This window comes from Meleagris gallopavo, chromosome 12, assembly GCF_905368555.1.
Source record: "Meleagris gallopavo chromosome 12, MGAL_WU_HG_1.1, whole genome shotgun sequence".
Classification (NCBI taxonomy): domain Eukaryota; kingdom Metazoa; phylum Chordata; class Aves; order Galliformes; family Phasianidae; genus Meleagris; species Meleagris gallopavo.
Genome location: NC_139415.1, coordinates 1,758,946 through 1,771,394, shown reverse-complemented (window position 1 = coordinate 1,771,394; position 12,449 = coordinate 1,758,946). Strand labels below are relative to the sequence as shown.

At 55.2% G+C, this 12,449-nt stretch overlaps 2 protein-coding genes across 4 annotated transcripts; one reads left to right on the top strand and one right to left on the bottom strand.

Moving 5' to 3' along the window:
- Positions 1 to 256: 256 nt before the first annotated feature.
- On the bottom strand, positions 257 to 4,108 carry LOC100542486 (cytochrome P450 1A4). Of its 3 annotated transcripts, XM_085233734.1 has the most exons (8): positions 3,984 to 4,077; positions 3,912 to 3,919; positions 2,949 to 3,806; positions 2,388 to 2,514; positions 2,054 to 2,143; positions 1,846 to 1,969; positions 1,673 to 1,759; positions 257 to 1,101 (listed from the first exon to the last, which is right to left on the bottom strand). In XM_085233734.1, exons 1-8 carry the CDS (start codon positions 4,060 to 4,062, stop codon positions 795 to 797), a joined length of 1,680 nt encoding a protein of 559 aa, XP_085089860.1. In that variant the 5' UTR covers positions 4,063 to 4,077; the 3' UTR covers positions 257 to 794. The 3 variants fall into 3 exon arrangements, with proteins under 3 accessions (XP_085089860.1, XP_003209373.2, XP_085089859.1); XM_003209325.4 differs by lacking the exon at positions 3,912 to 3,919 and having other exon boundaries at positions 2,949 to 3,818; positions 3,984 to 4,108; XM_085233733.1 differs by lacking the exons at positions 3,912 to 3,919; positions 3,984 to 4,077 and having other exon boundaries at positions 2,949 to 3,838.
- A 1,876-nt stretch (positions 4,109 to 5,984) lies between these two features.
- On the top strand, positions 5,985 to 8,855 carry CYP1A5 (cytochrome P450, family 1, subfamily A, polypeptide 5). Its single transcript, NM_001303202.1, has 7 exons — positions 5,985 to 6,022; positions 6,192 to 7,049; positions 7,230 to 7,356; positions 7,812 to 7,901; positions 7,986 to 8,109; positions 8,228 to 8,314; positions 8,448 to 8,855. Exons 2-7 carry the CDS (start codon positions 6,198 to 6,200, stop codon positions 8,752 to 8,754), a joined length of 1,587 nt encoding a protein of 528 aa, NP_001290131.1. The 5' UTR covers positions 5,985 to 6,022; positions 6,192 to 6,197; the 3' UTR covers positions 8,755 to 8,855.
- Positions 8,856 to 12,449: the final 3,594 nt, after the last annotated feature.

The window sequence follows — 12,449 nt, the reverse complement described above, 5'->3', positions numbered from 1 at the left end:
ATGAACAGGGGCATCTGCAGCTAGGTCAGGATGCTCAGATCCTCATCCATCCTGACCCTGAGTGTCTCCACAGGACGTTGGTGCTCTTTTCCAACCTTAATGGTTCTGTGATCCAGCACCCACAAGGACAGCAAAGCTCCCATCAGTGTGAATGCTTGGTTTAGTTCCCCCTAGGAAAAAAACCCAGGTTCAACCAGACCTTTGAGGACAGAGCTCTGATCCATGTTGCCCTCCCAGTGGAATGAGACCAGCAAAATGCAAGAAACTTTCGTGTTTATTAGTTTAGAAAACCTAGGCAGCTTTTACCTCTGTAAATGAATGCCTTTTTATGCAGGACACAGAAAACAGGTACTGACGCAACATTTGCCAGGAGGATTTGCCCTGCAATCCTCAAACCCTTACTTAACCCTTATTAGTCATAACGCATAAATCTATTGGGGAAAAAAAAAGAAAAAAAAAGGCAGCATAATGCATAATCTGGAAGCCAGAAGTATTTTCCTGTGCCTCTTATTGCTCTGTGTCCCTTCTTTTCATTCATTTGGCATTTCCTAGGAGGCTTCTCATTAGGAGGCCAGCTAATTCCTTCATGTGCGAGCAGCACTACTTATATAATGAATTTCTAGTAGTCAGGCTGCCACCAGTGTGCAAATGCTGAGGGATCCCCTGCGTGAAGTCATTTCAGGGCACTCATCCCAAGCACAGCAGAGGGGTGTGGATGCCTGCAGCGAAGCATTGCGGAGATGGGAGCATCTCTGTGCCCTCAACCCCACAAGGCTTGGCTCCCTCCTCCCTCCTCACGCAGAGCTCTTGGTGGGGAAGCGCTTCTTCATCTGGAAGCACTCGCACTGCTTGTACTTCATGGTCAGCCCGTACTGAGGGGTGACGTCCACCTGCTGCCCGGGGGCCAGGCTGACCTCCAGCTGCTGCAGGATGGTGCTCAGGAAGAGGAAGACCTCCCAGCGCCCGATGGACTCCCCGATGCACCGCCTCTTCCCCAGGCCAAAGATCACCACCTTGTCACCCTCCGTCTTGTTGATTTCGGTGCCGGCTGCATTGAGGAAGCGCTCGGGCTTGAAGGAGGAGGGATCCTTCCAGATCTTCCTGCGGCAGAAGGGAGAGATCTGAGCAAGGTGTTGTGGCCAGCGGCCAAAAAAAGGTTTCGTTTCCCCACCCCATCCTAAAGCAGCGGCCCTCTGCTGAGCCTCTGTTCCTGATCCGCAGTGCCAGCTGCACGTCAGCCCCTATCAGCTCAACTCACTGAAACCTCCACTTTGAACTCTCATTGTGTTTGCCTGCGCAGATACCAGGGTTGATTGAACTGGGCACATCATTTCGGGATGTATTTCAGCTGAAACAGGAGCACGGGAACCAGGCAGGAAGGATGGGAACCGGAGGGATTTCTCCTCTGGAATTCTCCCTGCAAAACCTCTCCAGCCTGCCCCAGCCTGGCTGCACTGGGGCATTTCCCAGCATCTCAGCTAAGGGAGTTGGCTCGGATATGGGGAAACATTTCCACATAGCAGAAAGCTCCTGACATCTGGTCTGGGAACCCCTTCTGCACCCATCAGCCATCACGCTGCATTCATGACCCGTCGGTCATGCACTTATAAGGACGGATCTGAGCTATCCTTGTGCCTGGTGCACCTGGTTAGGGACACTTTGGTGTACTCACTCATCGTGGTTCACTTGCCACTGGTTGACAAATACGCAGGTGTCCTTGGGGATGTAATAACCATTCAGTACAGTGTCTTTCGTTGTACTGCAAGAAATACGGGAGGAGGAGTTGAGAGGAGACTCACAGCTTCGTCGTGACCTCCAAAGAGACAAAACCCAAACAGCGCTTACCTATGTGGGATGGTGAAGGGCAGGAGGGAGGAGTGCCGGAACACCTCCAGGATGAAGGCTTCTGTGTAGGGCAGTATGCCTCGGTCAGACAGCCGTGGTCTCCTCTCGCAGCCGATGGTCTGATCTGTGGGGTGTGGATAGGAGGAGCTGGTTGGGGCCAGCCCTCGATGGAGGTCCCAGCCCTGGAGAAGCGGGCTGAGGAACTCACCCAGCTCTGCCTGAATCTTCTTCTGGATGTGAGGGTACAAGGCAGCGTACATTATGCACCAAGACAGGGTGGTTGTCACGGTGTCAAAGCCTGGACAAGCACAAAAGAAAAGTGTTTAGATGCCAAAAGAAGACACGTGAGAGGATATTTGCAGACCCCAGCACTCTCAGTGCTTTGGTTGATGACACGCAGCCAGTATTTGCCTTGGAGCAGTTCCACCATCAGCCACCACTGCAAAGCCACCTGCTCTGAGCCCACGGTCCCTCCAAAACCCCAAGCTTCCAATCCCATCTGCCAGCAGCAGATGGGGCTGCAGCCACCGAGATGCCCTCACCTGCCCCAAAGAGGTCGTTGACGATGGAGATGATGCTTTCATCAGAGGGTTGGACACGGACATCCTCCCCTGTCTTCTTCTCTTGGCAGTGCCCAATCAACGAGTCGGTGACATCCCGAATGTGCTCCTGGAAGAGCCAGAGGGTCAGAGACACGAGGGCACATGGGATGGGGAAAGCTGGAGGCGGTGAATGCCCGCAGGAAAGCGGTGAGATGATATGGTTTGAATTTTGGGTGGTCCTGTGTGGGGCCAGGAGTTGGACCGTATGATCCTTGTAGGTCCCTTCCGATTTAAGGTATTCTGTGATCCTAGGTAAATAACAAAGCCAACCCAAAGGCTGAGGAGAAAACCAGCAGCTCCGGGAGCCCCACCACATACTGCAAGCAGCAGAATTAGATGTGAGCTTCCTCCATGGCATCTTGGTTTCATCAGGCAGAAAGCAGAGCAAAAGCTTGAATTCTGTGCCTTCTTTCAGTGACGTTAATGAATGGGATCATGACAAAGAGAAGGAGCAGTGAAGCAAGGGAAGGGTTTACCACAGAGCAACACCCAAGCTCTTACCTTGTCAAAGGTAGTGTAATGGTTCTGGACAATTTTCTGTATGAAGGCATTGAAACGAGCGTTGACATCCTTAAAGGCAGCCATGGCACGGTTGGGGAGGTACCGGAGCAATGGGATGAAGTCAGTTGGGTTGCCAGCAGCAACCACATCCCCAAACTCAGTGTTCATGTTCACCACGCTGAGCAGCTCCTGGTCGTCGTGGTCGTAGCGCTTGCCAAAGCAAATGGCGCAGATGACGTTGGCCACTGATACAATCAGGTAGCTGTTGGGGTCAAAGCTCTGCTTCTCCTCCATCAGCTGCAGGAATTTGGTGACCAGGTAGCTGGCCTCGTTGGTGACGTGCTCCTCCAGGAGGCAGCTGGAGGAGGCTGTGGGGCTGGCAGCGATGGAGAAGGTCTTCAGGGCGTTCTGTGCCAGCTTCCTACGGGCTTTCCACATTTCCCCACATTCGTAGCTGAATGCCAGGCTGTGGCCATTGGAGATGTACTTAAAGCTGGGCAGTTTGGGGCGCCCCATGAAGTCTTCTGCTTGCCTCACCAAGGCTTGCTTGATGGTTTCCAGCCCGCTGAGCACCACCACGGGCCGGGAGCCGATGGTCACCTCCATCACATCCCCGTATTTGCGGCTCATCTGGGTGAGCACCAGGTGTGGGTCCTTCCTCAGCTCCAGCGCACTGCCCAGCAGTGGGAGCCCACGGGGACCCGGGGGTCTGCGCAGCCCCTTGGGTGTGTGCTGCCGGCGGGTCTGGGTCAGCAGCAGGAGCAGGCAGAAAGTGGCAGCTGCCACCAGCATCTCGGTGGCCGAGATGAGACCTGGGCTGCCCACCTGTGCCATTGCTGCCTGCGGTCCCGCTGCCATCTGGAAGTGAACCTGTGAGGAGAGAAAGCGCTGATGGAGAGGAGGGTCCTCCATCAGATATTGGGGTTTGAGATTGTGGGGTGACGGTGACCCCACGCAAGCCACCGGGACCCCTTCGCTGCCCAGAAGCGATGGCTGCAGTTGTGATGCTGGAGGTTTGGGGATGGGAATGCTCACCTCTGGGTGCTGCTGTCCCACGAGGGCCCGATCCTGTCACCAGGTACCCGCTGTCCCTCTGAGCCTGCTTTATATGCATCGCCTCCCGCTGCCATTGGCCAGGACACCTCCCATCACGTGACCCGAAGTTGAACTGCGGCCAAACTTTTGAACATCCCCCCCTCCCCCCCCGGGTCCCCCACCAACCTCCCCGGGACCCCCTCCTGGTTTTGCGGGGTGGATACCTGAGGGGAGCCCCGACGGGGCGGGGGGTGCCCCGGCGGCACGGCACGGAGGGCGTTCGCGGCGCCACGGGCGGTTGCGGGGACACCGGGCGGGGGATCCGGAGGTCCCATGAGGAAGGCTGTGGGGGGACATCGCGTGCGAAGCGGGCGGGAGGTTTGGGAACCTGCACCGCCCCGGTCCCTGAAGTCACGCTACCGGGGAGGTTCTTAAAGGAGCCGCAGCCCCACGCGGCTCCGCGAACACGCGGGGGGCGGCCGCAGCCCCCTTCTCACGCTGAGCTCCGCGCTGCCGCCAGCGCCGCCCCGAGGTGGGGGTCTCGGATCCAGCCCCTTCCCCACTCTTTGCCCTCGGGGCTGGACGCCCGGCCACCCCACGGGACTCACGTCTCGGGGCTCCCGTCCCGGTTAAATATTGGCCAGGTTCGCGTGAGAAGCGATCGTGCCCTCAGTGCCCCTCTGCCCCCAGGGGGCACGTTGGGGAGGGGGGCGAGGTGGCGAGTGAACAGCACGGGGCCGCGGGGAGGAGAGAGCTGCTATTTGGGGGGGGACACAAAGGGGACCCACCCCCAGGCGCTTGGGGACATCGCGTGCGAAGGGGCCGGGAAAAACGTGGGACGGTCACTCTCTGTCACGCTATGGGTATGTGGGTGGGAAATGGCTTTTAAAGGGCCAGGGCGGTGGCCCCACGTCCACGAGCCCGGCCCGGGGTCAAGGCGGCGCCGGGACCTTGCGGGATCAGATCCCCCCCCGGCGCCGTCGGGGGTAACGGGGCTCGGTGCCAGGCGTGTCCCCAGAGCAAAGCGGGGCTCAGTAGTGCCTCCGCGAGTGTCCCTGCTTAGGGATGACACGGTGGCAGGGTCCGGCGACAGCCGTGCAGCCGTCCCCCACAAGCAGCCTCGGAGCTGCTCGCCCCGTCTGTGCATCCATCTAGTTATACCCTCTCCCCCTTCTTCTCCCCCCCAGCCTTCTCAGCACTTCCCGTCTGTCTGAGTTCATCTCCCGTGTGCTGACCAGCACCTTCCCCACGCGGAGCCGGGAGTCATCTGCGGGCTGGGACGCCTGCGTGGTGCCCATCATTAGCGCGTGCAATTACGGGGCCGGCTTTTAGCAGCGGGGGTTTTGTAACTGTCCTTGCCAAGCATTAATGAGCCCGGGCGCTGCTATTAACGATCCCGCTCCAGCCAGATGTTGAAAGCCTTTATTAAACATTAGCTCGGCTTGTACCTGGGCAAAATTCCCACCGTGCTTTCCAAGGACTGGATGAAAACTGGGGCCAGAACCCCAAATTTTATCCCATCTCATTAGTCTCCCTGCCACCCTGTGCACCTGTGCATCGCACCGAGGAGGGATGCAGTGTGTCCCAATGGGGGACGAGCCCTCTGGGATGCCCCCAGCCTTGCCCCTGTCCCCTGCCCTATGTCAGCAGCTTCCCTTGCCCTGCCACTCCTCTCCCTGCAGCAGGGGAAGCGCGCCAGCAGCTTCTCACGCAACCCTGGCCAATGGTTAACCCGAGGCCAGAGGTCCTGCCACTGATAGCGTGGGGATACAGGTGCCCTGCTTGAAAGGCTGGTGCCCTGGAGCATCTCAGAGCTGGAGGGTGTATGCCTGCGTATCTGGAGTGGCTCCAGATGGACTCAGCCTCTCTGTTAATAGGTAGCCATCCATCGAGTCTTGGCTGCCGTGACCCTCTGATAAGCACCCAAAAATGCATATAAAACCCTGTGGCAGAGCTGGGCAGCAGAGGAAGAGGATCCTGCGTGATTCGAGGGTCTGAGTGCCCTCTGTCCGTCTCTGCCCAGCTTCAAGGACCTGCAGGTACGAGTGTGTGCATGTGGCTCTGAACACAGAGGTAGGATCGAGAAGGTATTTATGTCAGCATAAGAAATCCATGGAATGTCTCTCCCATCCCTCTCATTCTCCATGCTCTCTGCTCTGTTTAAAGTATTTCTTTCAAATCCTAACTCTACACCACGCTTCCTTCCAGGTGGCAATGGGGCCGGAGGAAGTGATGGTACAGGTGGGCAGCCCAGGTCTCATCTCGGCCACCGAGATGCTGGTGGCAGCTGCCACTTTCTGCCTGCTCCTGCTGCTGACCCAGACCCGCCGGCAGCACACACCCAAGGGGCTGCGCAGACCCCCGGGTCCCCGTGGGCTCCCACTGCTGGGCAGTGTGCTGGAGCTGAGGAAGGACCCACACCTGGTGCTCACCCAGATGAGCCGCAAATACGGGGATGTGATGGAGGTGACCATCGGCTCCCGGCCCGTGGTGGTGCTCAGCGGGCTGGAAACCATCAAGCAAGCCTTGGTGAGGCAAGCAGAAGACTTCATGGGACGCCCCGACCTCTACAGCTTTCGACACGTTACGGACGGACAGAGCCTGACCTTCAGCACTGACACGGGGGAAGTGTGGAAAGCCCGTAGGAAGCTGGCACAGAACGCCCTGAAGAACTTCTCCATCGCTGCCAGCCCCACAGCCTCCTCCAGCTGCCTCCTGGAGGAGCACGTCACCAACGAGGCCAGCTACCTGGTCACCAAATTCCTGCAGCTGATGGAGGAGAAGCAGAGCTTTGACCCCTACCGCTACATGGTGGTGTCGGTGGCCAACGTCATCTGCGCCATTTGCTTTGGCAAGCGCTACGACCACGACAACCAGGAGCTGCTCAGCGTGGTGAACGTGGTTGAGGAGTTCGGAGATGTGACTGCTGTTGGCAACCCAACTGACTTCATCCCATTGCTCCAGTACCTCCCCAGCCGCAACATGGATTTATTTCTGGATTTCAACAAGCGATTCATGAAATTGTTGAAGACAGCTGTGGAAGAGCACTACGAGACTTTTGACAAGGTAAGAGCTCATGGGAGCCTCACCTGCTGTTCCCCCTTGGTATTAGTGAGTTAGTTGTCCTCTTGCTGCTAATGGCCAGCTCATTTTCATAGACTGTAAACTCAATAGGGCTGTTGGGTGTTGGAGGGCGGACTCCCTTGCTCATACCACCTTGGGTTCTTACTTGTCTCTTCTTCTCAGAACAACATCCGAGATGTCACGGACTCCCTCATTGAGCAGTGCATGGAGAAAAAAACCGAAGCCAACAGTGCCACACAGATCCCAAATGAGAAGATCATCAACCTGGTGAATGACATCTTTGGAGCAGGTATGTCTTCCCAGCGCTCTCTCAGCTCCTGCAGTTTGTCTCAGGCTCCTCACTCCTCTTTGTCCAAGCCCAGGCAGCCAGGCTGGAGCTAAGCACTCACTCTGTTGGCTCTCTGGTTTTCTCCCAGTAACGCCCCAGAGACCCCATGGGACATCAGCTCTGGAAAGAGGCTTTAGGAAAAAGCACAGTTTGTAGCTTCATCAAGCTTCCAGGCCAGGGTGGTTGAAGGAGATGCCTACTGACTGGTTCATGTTAGAGCAGCTCTGTGGAAACTCCCTCGATTCCTAGGAAACTAGAATCTTAGCCCAACCTGACAGGGAGAAATGAGAACTAAAGTTTTTAGTAAAGCTTTCTCCATCAGGATAAAAATCCAAGCCCTACTGTGTGCGCCTAAGATGTCCTCTGCCCTGCACGTTGTGTAGACCTGATCTGCACGCTCTCTGCTCTCTGTCTAGGCTTTGACACTGTGACAACGGCCCTGTCCTGGAGCCTCATGTACCTTGTGACATACCCCCACATCCAGAAGAAGATTCAGGCAGAGCTGGGTGAGTTCCTCAGCCCGCTTCTCCAGGGCTGGGACCTCCACCGAGGGCTGGCCCCAACCAGCTCCTCCTGTCCACACCCCACAGATCAGACCATCGGCCGTGAGAGGAGACCACGGCTGTCCGACCGAGGCACGCTGCCCTACACAGAAGCCTTCATCCTGGAGATGTTCCGGCACTCCTCCTTCATGCCCTTCACCATCCCACACAGGCAAGTGCTGGGCTTTCAAAGAGGGTGGAGGGCCAAACTGGACTTAATGAAGTCCGCTGAGGATGCAGAAGAGCTTCTTTGCTTCCCAAAACCTCACAGTCCTCTCTCCTCCCACCAGCACGACCAGGGACACGGTGCTGAATGGCTACTATATCCCAAAGGACCGCTGCGTGTTCATCAACCAGTGGCAAGTGAATCACGATGAGTAAGTACCTTCAAAGGCAGAAAGCCTCCTGCTCCAAGAGAAAAAGGAGCGGATGAGGTATCTGCTAAACCCAGTGTCCCCTGCATCCGTGGCCAGGGGACATCATCTCAAAATCTGATGTCTGCCATTCTAGGAAACTTTGGAAGGATCCACAGGCTTTCAACCCAGAGCGTTTCCTCAATGCTGAAGGGACTGAAGTGAACAAAGTGGATGCGGAGAAGGTGATGACTTTTGGCCTGGGGAAAAGGAGGTGCATTGGGGAAAACATAGGCAAGTGGGAGGTGTTCCTTTTCCTGTCCACATTGCTCCAGCAACTGGAGTTCAGCATCCGCGATGGCAAGAAGGCAGACATGACACCTATATACGGACTGTCTGTCAAGCACAAGAGATGTGAGCACTTTCAAGTCAAGAAACGCTTCTCCATGAAGAGCTCAAACTGAGCAGTTTATCCATAGCCCAGATGTTGCCAATTGGGCACCTTTGTGACAGACCTGGGTCTGGCATAACCTCACAGAACCATGCAATAAACAAAAGCCATTGAAGCTCCCGTTCTTTGTCTTGTTCACTTTCTAGTGTTTGTTCGCCTTCTTCATTTCCCAGCATTTCTGGTGTTGGATATTCCATCCTGCCTACTCTTAGCACCACAAAGCACAGTTACGGGGGGCACAAGCTGCCATTTGAGGGAAGGATAGGAAGTGTACCCCAAACCATCTGAACGCCTTGGGGCTGTGTTCCTTCAGAATTACTCTTTGACAGCTGAAGGACAACCAACCCACGCCTCACGATCTTGGCAGAACTGATGCCCAAAGCCTGGGTGGGGATGAGGATGATGCTATCAATGTCCAGCCAGCATCTGGACTACTCAGGGGACAGATTTTCACCGATTGGAATTTACCTTCACTGTAGATGAGAGTGCAAGGAATATATTATTGGAGATTTTGGGAAGGTATCTTGGAAAAATGCTGATAGTTCTCCAAGCCCTCCAGAGACAAGGCTTCCTTGTTTCTACGTTGTGTTTTTAATTGCCCGACTGACTCGTCCCTCTGAGATCCCATTCAGGAGCATCAATGCCTCTCTGAGAATCTATCAGACAACCTTGCATCAGTCGTTGGTTTTCTGGGCTGGAGCAAGGGTGTTTTCGTGACAGGGAGAGGAGAACAGGACCTTCTCCAACTCAAACCCAAAAGTTTACATTGGCTGTCAGTCAATCCCTGCCAGGAAGGCCAGATGCCTCCTCTTCTTGCCCTAGTACAGCTTGTTGTTCGTTTGCACGCAACCCAGTAGCTGGCACGCAACGATATGGGAACAAGTACAACCACTCAGTGCAGCACTGCTCTTGAACCCGTTCCCATGGGTTGCATCTACTCAACCATAACACCAGACCCTAACCAATGAGACCTCCCTTCGGGTCCAAACACGGGTGGCTGGTAACGTGGAAACACGTCTTGAGCAAAAACTTCCAAGAAGAGAGAAAAACAAATGAGCCCTGTGGGGAAGGAAATGGGGAAGCTGATTGCCCAAGAGATTCCAGAAAGAACTGGGAGGGGTTCAGACCCGTTAAACCAGCAGGGATGGAAGGAACAACTCTTTGTCTGCGTATGTCCAGAAGCTGCCAATGGGTGTAGGGGATGATGAGGCAGGAAGAAGGAGTTTGGAGCCCAGGTCGATCTCTGCTCTCAGCACGGAGACAAATGGAGAACTAATTCTGCTTAGCTTTATTAAGGATGCTGATGTAGCTATTTCCAGCATGCTGCTGAGTCAAAAGTTCCTTTAAGCTGAGGTCACCAGCCTTGGAGGAAATGTGGACGGATGGCTTAGGACCACGCACGAGGTCCATTAGCCAGATAGCATCTCCCCTACCTTCAACAAAACAACAAAAAAGATAGGTAAAGGCAATATATTCATGACCCACCTGTCCATGGAGGGCATCCCAAGGACAGCCCGGGGAAGGTGGGATCATCACAGACATGGGGGTGAGCTTTTCAGCACTTAACTCGAGGGAAGACCTCCAGGACCATCCCGTCATGGTGTCACACCACCCCATGGTGTGGGGAGGCTCTCATGGGCTCAGCCAGCGACTCTGGTGCTGGTGCAGGACCAGAGTCCCATCAGCTGGAGCCATTGCATGACTCTGTCTCCCTGAGTCCTGGTGCTGGTTGCTGATAAGGCCCACAGTAAGCAAGTGCAGGTATAAAGGAAGAACACTGGGATGATTTTTACCCTTTAGAGATGAATGTTTTATAGCCCCGGGGCCGATAAGTGGATTAATATTAACGTCAGTGAGGTGAAACAGCCCCTTGGTAGTGGATCCTCCAGAAGCATTTATCAAGGGCTGATTGCTGCCCCTGGGGTCACTGCTGCCTGAGGGTGCAGTGGGCAGAACCAGGGTGAAAAGTCACTGCAGAGCCGGGATGGGGAAGGGAGGGAGAAGGCAGGAGGGGAGTGGAAGGAGAGCAAGCAGGGAGCAGCAAGGAGACCTTTTGGGGAGGCTCTGGAAGGGAGCAGGGCTGCCATACAAGCTTGGACTTGCCTCCTTGGACATTCTTGGTGTGTCCTGGCAGCTCTCATCAAACTGTTCCCATGCTGCACCCACAGTTCTGCCTTTCCTCCTCTTCCCCACCACCTCCCAATAAGCAAATCCATCGATCATTGCCACGCCAGCACCAATTGCTCACACCACTCCTCTATCTTTGTCTTTCCACGAATTATTTTCCTCAGTTAAAGCCTCCATTTATTCCCCAGGTAGCTTGAGATTGCCATGATTTCTTTATGGGGACCTTTATGGGGACCGGAGCTGTGATAAGCCAGGGGAGCTTTGATCGCACCACGGCTAATTGCTTTTATTGGTGCTTTTAAAGTGAGTCAGCACTGAGCCACGGCCTCTTGGCTCTGGGTCCTCCTGCCAAGCTGGTGAGGCTCACCGGTCCCTTGAGCCCACAGGAACATGTCCAGCAGGGATGGAAACCTAAATGCAGGCAGCACCCAGCTCCTCCACCTGGATGCCAGCCTTTGGAGTTCCCAATTCCCCAACAGGAGTTGCTCCAGTACTTAATGACCCTCCCGGTTAAAAGAGCGTCCTGTATATTTCTAACCCAGCTCCATCTCTCTTCTTTCCCTCAGCACTCTTGGGTGCCTGTAATTGATGGCCAAGCCTGCTCAGTTTTGCCAAGGGAGAAATAAATTGTCTCCTAAGCCACGCAGGTGTCACAGAATCACAGATCACAGAATCACAGAATGGCCAGGGTTGGGAGGGACCTCAAGGATCACGAATCTCCAACCCCCCTGCCACATGCAGGGCCACCAACATCCACATTTAATACCAGACCACTGCTGTGACTGCCCGTCCCCAAAGAGGGGACAGCCCCTCCATGTTAAGAATACTCTCGATGCTTGATGTCTTAAGGCTCACTTTCAGCCCCACATTTCAGAGCCACGTGTGCAGTGTGATGGTACCCAAGCACCGGGAGCTTTGCTCCTGCATCTCTGCTTATTGAGGGATGCGTTCAGTGGGCAGGGTGGTGATGGGCTGGTGGTTGGACGAGATGATCCCAGTGGTCATTCCAACCTTAATGATTCTATGAGAAGATGATCTCCAAAGACCACATCTCCTCGCCTCTCCACATTCAGGACCAAGCCAGGCTTTCCTCTTTCTTCAGCCATGGGAGCAGTTGTGTTGCAGTGGGAAGAGTGGCTGATTTCTGCCTTTCGGAGGAAGAAAAACTGCTCCCCACCACGGAGCATAGCTCTCTGATTTTATCTCCCGGGGCACTGGAGCTGGTGGGACTTTCTCTGGACCCCAAGCCCCAAGGTATGATGAAGTGCACAAGAAAGCAGGTGAGCGTGGAGTTTGTCCCTGGGTTGAGGCAGAGCAAAGCAATCACGATGACAACCACATCCTGCACACCGAGGGCTGCTTGGGACACGTGGGGGTTGGGGGCACCGACCTCAATCCCAGCTCTCCTTTAGCTCCCTGCACCCCTCACCAGCATCTGGCACACTGGGAGACCCCACGGCAACCCAATCCCTTCTGCTTTAATTAAAACCCTCCTGGAAACGAGGGAACGCTCGGAAAATGAGGCAGAACCAACGAGGGGTTTTAGGGGCCGGCACACGGCACGCGAGGGTCGGGGTTGAA

What these genes read in the sequence shown, in the direction of transcription:
- CYP1A5 (NM_001303202.1), top strand. Translation starts at nt 6,198, where the DNA reads ATGGGGCCGGAGGAAGTGATGGTACAGGTGGGCAGCCCAGGTCTCATC. An exon ending in GAAGATTCAGGCAGAGCTGG is followed by an intron (nt 7,902 to 7,985) that starts GTGAGTTCCTCA and finishes CACACCCCACAG; the next exon opens with ATCAGACCATCGGCCGTGAG. An exon ending in TGGCAAGTGAATCACGATGA is followed by an intron (nt 8,315 to 8,447) that starts GTAAGTACCTTC and finishes CTGCCATTCTAG; the next exon opens with GAAACTTTGGAAGGATCCAC.
- LOC100542486 (XM_085233734.1), bottom strand. Translation starts at nt 4,062, where the DNA reads ATGCATATAAAGCAGGCTCAGAGGGACAGCGGGTACCTGGTGACAGGA. An exon ending in ATTACACTACCTTTGACAAG is followed by an intron (nt 2,515 to 2,948) that starts GTAAGAGCTTGG and finishes TGGCTCTTCCAG; the next exon opens with GAGCACATTCGGGATGTCAC. An exon ending in GAAGATTCAGGCAGAGCTGG is followed by an intron (nt 1,970 to 2,053) that starts GTGAGTTCCTCA and finishes CACACCCCACAG; the next exon opens with ATCAGACCATCGGCTGCGAG.